Here is a 15,578-nt window from a genome sequence, read left to right as displayed (position 1 = left end):
AGATAGAATATTAAGAATTTTAATCCTAATCATATTTTTTCTATCTACTAAATCTATCTTAACGAAAACAAATTAAATAAATAGATATCCTAGTAATTAAAATTTTTAAAGCTTAAAATAGAACAACCCTTTCATGTAAAAGGTAAACCCATAGGCAAAAATTATAATAACTAAAAATAATTACAAGATAGTGTAGATTTCTAGAAACTCCACGAAGTTTCAAGAAAACCCATATTGGAGTATTGCTCCCGCATCATGTTGTTTTGGGATTTGGGTGTAAGTGTATATTGAAACCACAAATAGCGAGCTTCTAGTTTGAAGCCGGATGATTAGTACTCTGAGACTTTGGTAAGGTAAAATAGGGTCCTATCGTGTTGCGAGTTCAATCAGGAACTAGTGACAAAATGTCTTATTTTAGTTGGTTGTAACTAAGAGTGTTTGGCATATTATAGTGAATTGGTTGTATGTTGAAAATCTGTTGGGGTCGAGGTTAACTTCTAGTTAGATCCTGGAAGGCTTCCTAGTAAACATCTTTGTGTGACTTCAAGTTCTTATTTTTTTTGTTTTAAATTCCGCAAAAAGTAAGCCCTTAGGAACTTACTACAATTCACTCTCCCTCTTTGTAGTAGCTCATCTCAACTAACAATGAAGAAGCTAAGATAATATAATGCACGTAACGTAGCTAGCAATCTAGCAATACCAAACAATGTACTTCCTCTGTTTCTTTTAGTTGACACGGTTCTTTAGTCACGTTTGCCAATGCACAAATCAAAACGTTAATATCTTTAGTTACCGATAAGTAAAAATTATAAAAAGTTAATATTTTGAAAATATATACCGTGACGAATCTAACAAGACCCACATGACTATATTTTTTATTACGTATAACTCACAAAACATGGTCAAAGGGGAGTGTGTGAATAGTGCTAAAGTCAAAACGTGTCAACTAATAAAAAACGGAGGTAGTACAATTTAAAAGTAAAGAAGCTTCCAACAGCCTTGTCCAGAGCAATATAACAAATATAAAATAATACAAACAACTTACAGGTCCAGCCAAGGTCGTCAAAAAGCAATTCATCGTAACCTAAAGGAGGGGGAGGTTCCACATCTAAAAAATCATCATCAACTTCTAGCATTTGTAGACTATGTTCTGGATTTGCAAAATGTAGCACCATGTCACAAATGAACGGAAGCTTTTATTAGCAAGGAAAAATTTTCATTTAAGTGAGAAAAGAATTTGTGTTTAAGGCATTAGCCTATAAGTCTTTTGGGCACTACCTAAAAATAGAGTTTATTTCTTTATTGCATAGGACCATATGTAATTTTGGACATTGCCAATGTTCCAACCATATTGTTTATCATTGGGAATTTTATTCAAAACGTGTCACAAAAGATTTATTTGAATCTTATCGTATAATTTTAGGAAAATATAATTTTGACTTCTCGGCAAAATTTGTATATGAAAGGAATGCATTGGCTTTTATAAAGACTTCTATTAATATACATTTTATGTATTAAGTGAAGAGTTAGTATGATAAAAATTTTAAAAATAAGTTGAGGGAGGCCATAGCTAGGTGACTTGTGTTTGGAGAATAAATATAACGAAAAATCAATCAATCAAAGCCTTAATTTCAAAAGTGAGGTCAGTTGCATGAATCAAAAGTGATTATTCTGTACAAAGTTATCCACAAAATTTTTCATCTTCCACCCCTTAAAATTAAATACCTTATTCTCATGCAAATTCATATGCTTCATATTCTTCCTAACTATTTTCAACCAAGTCATTTTCGGTCTCTATTTACCTCGTTTAACCTTTCCATGAAGAAAATACTCAAAATCCAAACACAAGCAAAACTAAAGAAAACCCGAAAACTTGGACGTACGCACCTCTTTCATGCCAGAAGTACATGGTCCTGTTAAGATAAACCAAGCAAGGTGAATAAGTTGGGTATAAATATCACAAATCCAAGTCAAATTAACTCTAATTATAACAAAGATGGCAATCAAAATTTCAGATTTTGTAGAGCATCATGAATAACAACGCGAAATCACAAATCATCAACATTAACAATCTTATTCATAAAAATCATAGTAAGTTACTAGTCGATATTTTGCATTAATTTAAGCCGAATTTCCAATAAAAATCATAACAGAAAAAGCTTAAAACATAAGAATGTAGATCAACTATGTATGCTACTAATTTAATGTAAGCTCACCTTTGCCTTGACTAGGTGATTCATTAGACAAGGTAGTATCACAACGATGCGTCTTTAGAGATGAGCCTAATTAAAACGATTTCCAAAAGAGGTAAGATAAAACGGATCTATATATGGTGCAAGTAAAAAAAGAAAAAATTAACAATGTTACAATACAATACATCGATCACTTTATATTCTAGCTAACCTTTTCTATGTGATTTTACTTTTTTATGTGTTTTCTTGATTAAAAAAGCACCATTGCGTCGCATCCTGCGAAACAAGGCTAAATCAAAGAAAAAAAAAAAACTAAATCAGTAAGTATATTCTAGACCAAGGTAAGAAAAAATAGTGTCGAGAACAACCTTTAACCCTTTTTTTGTCAATGGAGTAAACACCACGATGTCGAAGTTTTCGTAATGGTCGGAATTCATCATCTGCAATATTAATGTCAAATTGTTGAAAAAGATATGGTATATATGAAGTAAAAATTATTAAAAGACCAGCTTAGCCAAAAGCTTAAGCTGATCATTGAAATCCAGAGAAATATATTTTATAATCTATCAAAAATATTTAGTGATTAAACCCTAGTACACGATTGTCTCACCTTCTTTTGCATTTAAGTTGTTGGTAGAAGAGGAAGAAGCAACACGGCGACGTTGTATCCTTAGTGGTTGAAGATCCTCCTCCTCCGAGGCTAAGAATGATCAAAATCATAAGAGTTAAAATGCAAAAATTAGGAAACAAACCTTCATTTCATATTATTTGTAACTTTGGGTATTATTTGTGAAAATATTTCAAAAATTGTAAATAATATGAAATAGAGGTAGTAAAACGACAGTCTCACAAGACTACAAGAGCTTTGAGGCTAAGATTGATGGAACCGAAACCAAAAGCATAAGATCGAGGTAAAGCAAAAATTAATCGACGGACTCACAAGAGTCGTAAAGAGGTTGCATTCGACGACAACGTTGTATCCTCATTGATTGGAGGTCCTCCTCTGAGGCTAAAATCAATCGAATCGAAACCAAAATGATAAGAGTTAATGAAAAAGATTAGTAGACATGTCAAAAACAATGTACGCATATATTATATATATAATAGCATAGAATGGACAAACTCACAATAGTAATAAAGAGGTTGCATTCGACGACGAATTGGGTGATGTTCAGCTTCATTCATCTGTAAAATATTAACAATTACTCAACACATTAATATATGTACGATTGAGTAGTTCATACCCTAATTAAAATTGAAACCCTAAGATTAGAATATTTGAGTAACGATTAATTAAAATAAAATAAAATAAAATAAAAAAGAAAAAGACCTAGGGTTTGATGCGAAGACAAAAACTTGGATCAAAAGAGGGATGTAATTCGGGGGAATTGATGAGCGGACAATTGATTTATTTATGTTTTTGGTAAAGACGAACAATTATTGGCAATTCAATGAGAAAAATTGGTTTAGTTTGAAATACAAACCTTATTGATTTTCTAATTCACGGGAACCTCCAACTTCCCTAGCAATCAAGCATAAGTCTTGCTCGTATAATCGTATTTGTGTTTAACTATTTGTTAATTCAGGATAATTTTTTTTTAATGATTTGTTTTTCAGGAAAAGCTAATTAAATTTTTTTAAGAGATAATTTAGGGCTTGGCATTGCTTTTTGTTTTTAGTTTTCTGTTTTTTTGAAAACCAAAAACATGAAACAATAAAAAGGTGTTCCACTTTTCAGTTGTCAGTTTTCAAAATTATCATGACTAGATGAAGCCCGTACAATGCACGGTTTGTTTGATTTTTTTTAAAATAATTTTTTTTTTTTTTTTTGTAATGTGCTAAAATTTTTCATCTATTTAGATTAAAATTCTAATATTAAAAGATAATATGTAATATTTAATTAATTTAAACTTAAAAATCTCATTCGCCAATTTTGTCTATGTGGCATTTGAATTATTTAATTCTAAAAGTAATTAATAATTTCTTATTTAATTGCCTACAACAAAAACTTATAATCCTACATGGCGCGCTAAGAAAATTAAATCCTACGTGGCTCTCTAAAAACTCGGGAAAAAACTCCCTTATAAATTATATATATATATATATATATCAGATTTTAATAAATTTGACTAATTTTTAATTCATTATATGGCATGTATCATACTCCCTCCGTTTTTTTATTTGCATCACTTTGTATTGCACAAAGTTTTAGGAGAATAATATAATATTGTGAGTAAGTGAATAAATTATTATAGTAATAGAAAGATGGGGACCATGAAAGAGAAATTATGTGAGAGCGAGAGGATAGAGATTTTTATTTTTACCTCCGTTACAGGTTATGTGCAACGATTTGACATAAAGTAGAGAGGGAAAATGTCTAATCCTTGAACATAACATGTAACGGAGGTAGTATTTTAGTGGAGACCATGGAAGAGAGAGAAATGATAAAATAAGATCAGTGGGGTTTAAAGTAAGAGAGAGAATTGATAAAATATAATATAAAGTTACTAAATATAGAAGTCATGCATTTAAAAAAAACACCCAAAAAGGAAAGTGATGCAAATAAAAAAACGGAGGGCATATGATTTTAAAAAACAAAAAACTGAAAACCACAGTGATACCAAACGAACCCTTAATTATTGAAAATTATTATGCATAACCCTTAGGCTACACATAAGCATTAAAAACACTTTTGAAAATTTTTTAAATTTACAAAATCATGACAAAAACATGCATAATTAGTGTGTTTTTGTTATGAGTTTTTAATTTTATACAATTTTTAAGAGTATTTTTAATGCTTTTGCCCTAAGGACTATGCATTACCCTTAATTATTTTATAACTCTTATTTATTTAAATTAATAAATCTAGGTAAAGGTTGGATTCTTTAAAAAAAAAAAAGGTAAAGGTTGGATTATTTATCTAAACTAATTAATTAAATTATCTAATATCTCATATTTATTTATCCAAATTAAATTTTTTATCATCCCCGCCAACTCCTCACCAAATAAACCTTAACCAACATAGTAACCTCAGACCGATCGAGTAACTCCAGTCATACCATGTGTCTAGCCACATATGAAAATTTTATATTAATGATAAGATTCGTAGCATTAAATCTTTTTAGAAGAAAATTTGATGATAAGTTAATTGTACCCATGCAATAAGTGGTTGGTTAATTTATTTATTCTAATGAAAGTGATATGGAGTCATGGAGAATGGAGATCATGAAAGAGATAAATTTTGGTAAAAAATATTTTGAGTGGGGTTTTAGAAAAGAGAAAGAAATGATAAATATGATAGAAAATTAGAAAGTTATTAGATGTAAAAGTAATTCATTTGAAAAGACTAATTAAATAAGGTAAGTGATGCATAATAAAGAAAAAAGTAAATGATAGAGCATTTCTTTTTAAATGTAGATTTTATATAATCTATTCTTTCAAAGTGATGAATAGCTATGTAAAGGAGGACTGGTATAAGATAAAAGTAAATACAATAGAGAGGGTGAATTTAAAGGTGCAAGTATTATGGTGCGATATAAGGGATGTAATTCAAATAAAAACACTATTGATTTTTGACACTATTCACACACTTAGTCAATATATTTCACACATACATTACTATGCATCATGAAAACTAAGCTTATTAGTCAATAGCCAATACATTTCACACATTATTACACTTGTAAAGTGACCTTAGCTATATAGTACAAGAACAACAAGTCTACAACTTGTTCTAATAATTAAAACCAAGCTTATTATATAATACAATTCTACAACAACAACAAAAAAATTAAATTGTATCAATATACTAGGAAAGACAACCATTTAGGGGTGAACACGAAGCATATTCTGCAATTCCTTAACAAAAACATCCATTGACGTGGGAGGCAAGGAAATGGGCACCATAACCATAGTCTCTCCTTTCTTGTTCTTGAAAGATATAAAGAAGCTTGCATCCGGTACTGACCCATTACTAGCCGGCCCTCCGTAAACGGGCTTTCCCCACCCAAAATCCACGTCTGCAAACCCTAAATGCCTTAGGTCGGACACCACGTACGTTTGATGCACCGTGAAATGTGGTCTATTTTTGGTTACCATAAGGTCCATAATAGACCTCATATATTCCTCATTCACTTTATTTTTTGTGTTCCTTATTAGCTCCAAAATATAACCAATTTTGTTGTTACATATATCCCCTGCATTAGCACAGACAGCAGGAAATGCACATGCATTTCCGTAGTAACCTTTTTCAAGTGGGGGATCAAACTTGTTCCTTGCGTTAACAGCAAAGAGTAAGCGTACCTCGTCCTTAGGGTTAAGTCCAAGTGCTATGGTCCTACACCGCCATAGGGAAGCACTAAGGATGTCGAAGGTGGAGAATTGTTTAGTATGTGGTGGCACATGGCGGCGTAGGGCAGCAAGCTCAGTAGGGCCAAAGAGGAAGGATTGTTGAACCAAGTTGGCTTGACCATTATTAAAGTGGTGGTTACTTTCATGTTGGTCGTACTCAGGGTGAGGGAAGCTGATTTTTGGAGATTCTCTAGCGAATAAGCGTTCGCGATCCCAAATAGAGAGGATGGAGGGGGTGGCAAAGCCTCTTCCCATCTCGCCTACGGTGTTCATTAGGTGCATAATGCCTGTTCCATCGCTGAGGGTGTGGTTTGCTCGAAGGGCCACTATGAATCCTCCGCATTTGAGACGGGTTACCTATCACAAACAAATGTACTCGGTGATTATTATTATTATTATTATCATTCTTTAGAAGTCACCTTTTTTTTTCTTTTTTGTTTGAAATTAAGCTGCGAACTTCATTTAAAAAAATTAATTTCAGCCAAAGTTGTGAAGAAAGGACTAAAAGAAACAAATTCATTACAGCCTCTAGCATCCCATCTTTAAATGTCACTCTTTATATCATTTTAATTGTTACACTCTATATTTCAATAAAACTAGCTAGAAAAATAAGTGAAGACTGCTATCCATAGCTAGCTAATTAATCTATATATGCTATCCCATGAAAAAAGGTTCATGGTGATAATTATGTGTAAAATCCGTATTTTAATTTGGTGTTTTCTGTAAAATATATTACATCAAAATTAAACCTTACAAGTACTCCCTTTCTCCATCCCAAATTAACTAATGTCTTTAAGATTGTAACTAATCCTTCTATAAAACCAACATTTACGAACTTTGATCACAGTACAAACTACCATGATCAATTTATAATGAAAAAAAATATCGATCAATAAGATTTTGTTGGACTTAGTGGACTTTCAACCTATCAGCTATTTTTGTAGATGCACTTTTGTCTTTTGAAAAATTTTTTTTTTGTATGTTTAAAGATCTATTCTAAAAAATGTGAAATGTGTTTATGTCAATTTATTTGAATCGGAAAATGTAATTGAATAAGGGTGCGTTTTATTCACCTGATTTTTACTTATCTGATCTTATCTGAACTTATCTAATCTTATATGAACTTATTAGCCATTATTAAAACTTATTTTAGTTATAAATTGAACTTGGGTAGCCCTGATTAACCCTTATCACAACTTATTTGAACTTATTAAGCCTGATCTGAACTTACTTGAACTTATATTTCTTGAAATAAGTAAATATAAGGTGTACAGAATAGGGCCTAATACTTTTTTTTTTTTTTTTTTGAAAGCAACAGGACCTAATACTTGTCGCACACTCGCACTATCAGTAATTGAAGTACTTTTGCCACGATATAAAACGTGACATTTATTGGTGCTATAAGCACTCTTTTAGGTTGTGACTTGTGAGTTGGGCAATTACATGGAATTGCAAAAGCGAATTGGTTTAAATTTGATGGATTTTATCCTTCGTAAAAAGTAAACCAATTGCATGTATTCCGTGTTTTTTGTTTTTACGTCTCATTCATTCATTCTACCACATAAAATGAAACACTTTAGTGGACCACTGTTATGAAATAACATATCATTATGGGTTAAATAAAACATAATAACATTATCTCAAACCATATGAAGCACGAAATAATGTATATGTCCCTTTCAAATGATGAATTGAAGATAAGCGTGAAGTACTTGATATAAAGCAGCAACAAATTTTAGTGTTTGATTATAGAGTATATAATATATACGTGTTCGACAATAAAATTTGGAGTAACTAGGCGCGTTTTTAATTTCTTGGCTAAGTTAAAACACTACTTAATTCAAAATATAATTGTTAACAATTTAAATTGTAGTATTGACTTTTAAATTATAGTACGTGTTTGTCAAAACTACTTATTTTTCCTTTAAGCTATCATGTTATTCATGCATTACTATTAATTTTTATTTATCATTTCAAATCAACAACTAATTTATGCCGAACACCTTCATCAAGCAACTAATTTGATAACTATCTTTAAGGGATCTAATTGAGATTATTTGACAATTAACATCTATAACAACTAATTATGCCGTCTATGCATGCTGCGTAGAAAATGCAAAAGTGTTATATATTATTCTTGAAATCTTGAGTAGATAGATCGGTGAGTGATTGACTTAGGGCCTGTTCATATTTACTGAACTGAGCTGAACTGAACTGAACTGAACTGATTGGAGCTGAACTGAACTGAGCTGAAATGAATATTTTATGTGAGAGGGAAATTAAGAGCTGAACTGAACTGAACTGATTGGAACTGAACTGAACTGAACTGAACTGATTGGAGCTGAACTGAACTGAACTGAACTGAAATTAAGTAAATATGAACAGGCCCTTAATTGTAAATTGGCATGGACATATTCTTGGTTTGATTTTTGGGTGGTGATTATTATGGGGTCAATAAACCTATAAAGGGGTTTGGTTCATAAGTTTTAGATATGAGGTATGGTATTGAAATAAGTAAGATTAAACTCATGCCTAAAATTTATGTTAGTTTAAGAACGAATAATCTAGTTTTTAAATTCATGTATACCTCTAACCCACAAGGTATAAGTTTAGAAACCCACAAGGGTAGAGGACGAGAGGTGGATATGACTCATAGTCTCATACCACATACACCTTTAGGTTTCAAATAAAAAGGAAAAGATAAAAATAAATCATTATCGAACGATAACTTAACATAAGGTATTAAAAATCAAGTTCAAATCTCATACTATCCTAAGCTAGTATTTAATTCTAGAATCCAAACCCGCTCCATTTTGTGAAACAAACGCGCCCCATACTAGTGGTGAACTTGAAATAGTTTATAAGGTGGACCCACACTAAGACAAAAAATGGGAGCAAGTTTTTGGTATATGAAAAAAATAAGAGTTCTTTGCATTTGTTGTTATTTATTTTGCGTTTGCATGCAAATTCATTCCACTTCAGTAATGGTGAACTAGTTGACAAATTTCATTGTGTTTGTTTTAGACTTTTAGTATTCTTGAGAATTTTGAACTTTGTGAGAGTCAATTTATATAAACTTAATTAAGTAAAATGAATATTGTATAGTACATCTATTCACTAGACTATTTGTAGACTATTAATAAAATAAGTTACATGAAAATATTGAGTTGGATTTCACAAGCTTTAAATTATCTACCTCAATTTATTAGAATTAGGTAATTACCCTGTGATTATACCAATTTTTTTCCTCAAACAACATGATATACGGAGTATTATATTATATTTATTAAATTATCAAATCTAAGATCAATTAAGGGCGTTAAAGCTAAGGATTATAACATGTCACATCTAGACTAGAACCTGCTACTAGATCCAATTTTGTTTTCTATACGTGATATATTTAATACGAAGTACCTGAATTATAAGCAAGGGGGTGCCTAGCATTCCATCAGTGCCAGGAATGTCATAAAGCAACTCCTCCAAGGGGAATGGAGGATGAATCTCATCACCAAAATCCTCGAGTGTTGCATTTGCCTCAGCCTCGATGAAGGGTATACCCTCACCGGTGCAATCAACAATGAGCTTTCTATTTGGTCCCTCTACTAGTCGACCAGCATAGGGGTAGAAAAACACAAGAGCCTTAGCTAGACCATCTTTGACAACCTTCACCGGGTCTTTCCCATGCATGGAAGAGTCAGCCCGATAAAACATAGTTGCTGGCATATGAAACCGGAGCCCCTCTTGGTCATCGATGTCTGAAAGTGGTTTTAGTTCTTGTGGCGTAGGCTCAGCTGGACACACAAGCTTAGGCTCCCCTCGTGTTACATTTAACACTAGGGGAGTAGTGTCTTGCGCCATAAGAGCCATAATTCTAGATCAACTCTCAAGTATTTTGAAATTAATTATGTGTGCTACGTGAAAACTATGAACATAACATTTATAGATATATGTTGTAGCAAATAGGCTAGTTAATTACGTCTAGATATATGTATGGAATGTTATGTGCATGCTTTGTTTTGTGTTAGGTGCATGGAGTAACGCTATCAATAAAATCACGTCATATAATAATATTAATACGTACTAATTTTTAATAAGTTTATGTAGTGATACTAGTATAAAATAAAGAGTTGGGGTTGGTGTGGTTCCTTGGTAGCATGGGTTGGTGAGATGCGCCGGTATTTTGTCAATATTAGATAAATGCTCTTTTAGACTCAAGTGTTGTAGGAATAACACGCAATTTTTTCTTAAAATTGGACTAATTTTCATCCATACACGTTAGCTTATGTGTCCGGTTAAATATGAGATAGAGCGTTTTATAATTAAGGTCATTCACACCTACAATTTATAAAATTATACTCACGATGTTTTTATTATTATTATTGTAGCAACTTTTTATTTAGATACGTTTCTATTTAGTGTTTGTTTAGTAGACAACAAAATATTACAAAATAAATTTTTGTTTATCAAGGAGATGAATGGGTACTTGTTTGTATCCCATATGTAATCAATCAAAATATTTATATGCACTGTAATAGGTTACACTACTTACAACTATACACGTTTTTATGATCTCAAAACCAATATTTCCATGGACGATAGCAATGAAATCTTGAGATCTATTACTCAATTTCAAAGTCACAAATTAATATTATTTGCATGTAGGACAATTTTACGATTATTAGTCTTCTAGAAATTAAAATTATAATCTTTTGATAAGAACCTATTAATTTTAGGAAAATAATACTTCGTATGTAAAGTCTTAAGGGCGTAAGGCCTTAATTAGGGATACATTTCTTGTAAGAGAAGATGAACATGTATGATGAATGATTTTTGTGTGAGTGATCTTAATGAAAAATAAAAGTCCTTTTCTTATTTTTTTTTTTTTTTTTTTTTTTTTTTTTTTTTTTTTTTTTGGGAAAAGGAAGTAATATTATCATTAAATAATAGTCATACGGCATTGACAATAATAAAGATCTGTAAACTACAGATTTAGAGAAAATATCATAACTTTTACAATCAAAATCATTACTAATTTCCATATTTAGCATAGTTCATACTCCACCGCTTCAAACTTAACGCGAGCTATAATTTTCGATGTCTTGCATCTTTCCAAGTTGAGACTTCCGCAATCTGTGTTGATATTTTGATCGACCAGTAGTTGATGACAAATCCTAGACCAGTAGGAATCCAAATCACCTTCTCGAATTATAAGATCCCTAAAAATAAAATTTCCACGCATTGCTGAAATCCAGAATATTGGGACAGAGAACAAAACAAAACAAACAAACTAAAACGTAAAACAGAGCAAAAATCTAAATTGAATTAAAGAAAAAGGGTCAGAAATAGTCTAATTTATGAAGAAATTAGACTATTTTCGGCCTAAACGGCCAAGAAAACTAAAACCCTAGAAGAGAGAGGAGAGAGAAGAGATAAAAAGAAAAAGGGGTGGCTATTTTTTTAATTTCGCTATTTTATCCAGTTATATTATCCAAAGACACATCTTTTCCGTGTTGTTTGTTTGCAATCATTGATTGATAAATATAATTATATCTAATAAGTGCAATAAAATAAATATCGAGACATAAGTAAATATTAAGCTTTATTAAAAAAAAAAAAAAAAGTAAATATCAAGCTAAGGTTTTATTTCAAAACTGTCAACTAATCAAAGAAGACATTCTCACTTAGCCCAAATTTTGGCTACATTCTATTCCATAACAAAGATGAGTACTGTTTTAATCCACATTGCTTTCGCATGGATTTTCGACCTACTTTATATACATTACCAATGGACTTCCATCATTCATAAGCATAATACTTAACAAATGACCTTGAGCTTATTGATAAGTCAAATTTATTAAAGCCTCCTTGTTTGCTTGTTGCCAATATTGACTACTTTCTCAATAAAATTATGTGAACATAGATGCAATTACGTTTGTTAGAGTATGTATGTGATCTTGGCTCTTAGTGGCAAAAGTGACCTTTGAAAAGGTGTAACGAAATAATGACTAGAAACTCTAAATTTAATGGAAAAATAATCGTCAAAGATAACTATATAAAGGTAACTTAAACAGTTTAATATTGCTTCCAAATGAGTAAAGACTCGAGCATATCATATACAAAGCCAAAGGCAATATAATATAAGGTAATAATATATAGAACGAACTAACATTTATAGATAAGGTAATAATATATAACACGCAATGAGATTAAGGAACCAAGTAATTAACAGCACTAGAACACAACGATTCGAAAATTTAAAGTTGTGCTTGAAGCATCCCTCTCAATTCGTTAATAAAAACATCCATTTTAGGAGGAGCCAAGGAAACAGGCACCATGACCATAGTCTCTCCTTTCTTGTTCTTAAAGGAAATAAAGAAGCTAGCATCCGGTACTGACCCGTTACTCGCCGGTCCTCCAAATACGGGCTTTCCCCACCCGAAATCAGCATCCGCGAACCCTAAATGCCTAAGGTCGGACACCACATAAGTTTGATGCACGGTAAAATGTGGCCTATCTTTTGTTACCATAAGTTCCATAATAGACCTCAAATATTCCTCATTTACTTCATTTTTAACACTCCTTATTTTCTCTAAAATATATCCTACGCCATTCTTGCAAATGTCACCCGCCTTAGCACAAACGGCCGGGAATGCGCAAGCATTCCCGTAGTACCCCTTCTCTAGAGGCGGGTTGAACTTATTCCTTGCGTTTACAGCGAAGAGAAGACGAACTTCCTCCTCAGGGTCTAGCCCGAGGGCTATGGTACGACAACGCCATAGGGAAGCGCTAAGGACGTCAAAGGTGGAGAATTGTTTGATGTGTGAAGGGACATGGCGACGTAGGGCAGCAAGCTCGGTTGGTCCAAAGAGGAAGGATTTTTGGACTAAGTCGGCTTCACCATTCGAGTGGTGATCGACTTCATGTTGGTCGTACTCGGGGTGAGGGAAGGTGACATTTGGGGTGTCTCTTGCTAGTAAGCGTTCACGGTCCCATACCGGAAGGATGGATGGGGCGGCAAAGCCCCGCCCCATCTCACCTACCGCGTTCATTAGTTGCATAACACCCGTTCCATCGCTTATGACATGGTTGCATCGAAGGGCTACTATAAATCCACCACATTTGAGACGGGTTACCTGTCACGTGAAAACAAACACATTATTACAATTTGTTTTAATTTGACCAAAAAAAGTGTGGACCATTGACATATGAAGGATGGTAAGTACATCAAAAGTAGCCAACAAACTAGCGTTCTATTTTTTTCTATTTACGTGAACAAATTATATTTGTTCTCTTAAAATTATGAATGTTGAATGTAACTAACAGAAGTAAGAGTTGGTGTATATACGACCAACTTTATTATCTTGTTTCGATAATATTTAAGCTATGGTGGAAGGAATAATGTACCTACTTCAACAAAGAATGAGGTCGTATTATGCACTATCTTTCACAAAATTAGGTATTCAATATTTTCTATTTTAAGCTTTCTCAAAAAGAATATTAAATGATGTACTTTTATTTTCTAATACTAGATTATATTTAATTTATATGTAGTCGATGTTAAATAGTAAGCACACAATTGTTGTTTTTAACGACTTTAAAGGATAAGTGTTCAAGATAAAACGAAGTATAAGGATATTAGACTACAAAATAGTATGTACCTGAACTATGAGCAAGGGAGTGTCAACCATTGCATCGGTGTTGGGAATTTCATATAGCAACTCCTCCAAAGGGAATGGAGGATGAATTTCACCTCCGAAATCCTCGAGTGTAGCATCAGCATCAGCCTCGATGAAGGGCACACCCTCACTGGTGCAATCAACAATAAGCTTCCTCTTTGATCCTTCTACTAGTCGACCAGCATAAGGGTAGAAAAACACAAGAGCCTTAGCCAAAGCATCCTTGACCACTTTCACGGGGTCCTTACCCTGCATGGAAGGGTCAGCTCGGTAAAACATAATAGCCGGCATTTGGAACCTTAGACCCTCTTGGTCATCAATATCCGAAACCAACTTTTGCTCTCGTGGTGTGTCCTTAGCTGGACACACAAGTTCAGGCTCCCCTCGTGTTACATTCAACACTAGGGGAGTCGTTTCTTGTGTCATAAGAGACATTTTGGTAAATTAATTAACGTAACGTTTGATAATATGAAGGTTATATATATATATATATATTGGTGTGTATACTTGAACAAGGGCTATGAACTTTTTATGTTGCTTGAGAAATACTAGTGATATGTAACGTCTATATATAATGGTATGTAAGTGGTGTATTAAGTGGATGTGTTAGGTGGATTAAAGGTAACTATTGGGGCCACGTTTTAACATTGAAAATATTTGGATAAAATTAAAAAGGGGTGGATAGCATGGAGTTGGTGGGTGCATGAGTTGGTGAGTATATTTTCATATGTGAGCGTATTTTCGTCAAAGTTGGGTAGGTGCTAAAATGATGCCTCAATAATGCAAGTTGACGGACCATGAAAACACTCACAATTTTCTTTACGTTTATTTAAATACGTCAACTTTCTTTGACGAATGGCATCTGCCCTTATTTTACATTATATTTGTAGCCTACCCATTAACCCATGAGGCCATGGATATATACGAATACCAGTATACGGAGGAGTTTATTATATGTACTCTCTTCATTTCTAAAAGTTCGATAATTTATTTAGTGTGTTAGAACGTTTAGAAAATTTGACTTATATACTAAACTAGTTTTGTGCCCGTGCGATGCTCGGATTGTTTATTGAATTTATAAATAAATATTTAATCTATATGTCAAATTTTAACATATCATTGATACAAAATTAGTTAGGAATTGATGTATTTTAATGACGAATTAAACTATATAGTAGGCATACAATGATTAATAATAATAATATTGGTGAATAACATTTCTTGACCGGTAATCTGAAATAATGACCCTGTCCGAAATGACTCGTGACCCGACCCTACACATAGTAATAAAATTATATTAGATTGTGAAGTATATTATTTTAATTGATTAGAATATATTATAAATAATTGATGTTGTACA

At 32.4% G+C, this 15,578-nt stretch overlaps 2 protein-coding genes across 2 annotated transcripts; both read right to left on the bottom strand.

Moving 5' to 3' along the window:
• Positions 1-6,017: 6,017 nt before the first annotated feature.
• LOC145618903 (benzyl alcohol O-benzoyltransferase-like) lies at positions 6,018-10,409 on the bottom strand. The gene is made up of 2 exons (XM_081673510.1): positions 9,957-10,409; positions 6,018-6,899 (listed from the first exon to the last, which is right to left on the bottom strand). Exons 1-2 carry the CDS (start codon positions 10,407-10,409, stop codon positions 6,018-6,020), a joined length of 1,335 nt encoding a protein of 444 aa, XP_081529636.1.
• A 2,186-nt stretch (positions 10,410-12,595) lies between these two features.
• Positions 12,596-14,745, bottom strand: LOC145620487 (benzyl alcohol O-benzoyltransferase-like). Its single transcript, XM_081675176.1, has 2 exons — positions 14,201-14,745; positions 12,596-13,675 (listed from the first exon to the last, which is right to left on the bottom strand). The coding sequence occupies exons 1-2, from the start codon at positions 14,651-14,653 to the stop codon at positions 12,797-12,799; spliced, it is 1,332 nt and encodes a 443-aa protein (XP_081531302.1). The 5' UTR covers positions 14,654-14,745; the 3' UTR covers positions 12,596-12,796.
• Between the last annotated feature and the right edge of the window lie 833 nt (positions 14,746-15,578).

Source organism: Chenopodium album, chromosome 27 (genome assembly GCF_948465745.1).
Source record: "Chenopodium album chromosome 27, dcCheAlbu1.1, whole genome shotgun sequence".
Lineage (NCBI taxonomy): Eukaryota > Viridiplantae > Streptophyta > Magnoliopsida > Caryophyllales > Amaranthaceae > Chenopodium > Chenopodium album.
This window is presented reverse-complemented; position numbering and strand designations above follow the sequence as displayed.

Coding starts and splice junctions, on each gene's coding strand:
- LOC145620487 (XM_081675176.1), bottom strand. CDS start 14,653: ATGTCTCTTATGACACAAGAAACGACTCCCCTAGTGTTGAATGTAACA. Junction 13,676..14,200: donor CTCCCTTGCTCATAGTTCAG/GTACATACTATT, acceptor TTCACGTGACAG/GTAACCCGTCTCAAATGTGG.
- LOC145618903 (XM_081673510.1), bottom strand. CDS start 10,409: ATGGCTCTTATGGCGCAAGACACTACTCCCCTAGTGTTAAATGTAACA. Junction 6,900..9,956: donor CCCCCTTGCTTATAATTCAG/GTACTTCGTATT, acceptor TGTTTGTGATAG/GTAACCCGTCTCAAATGCGG.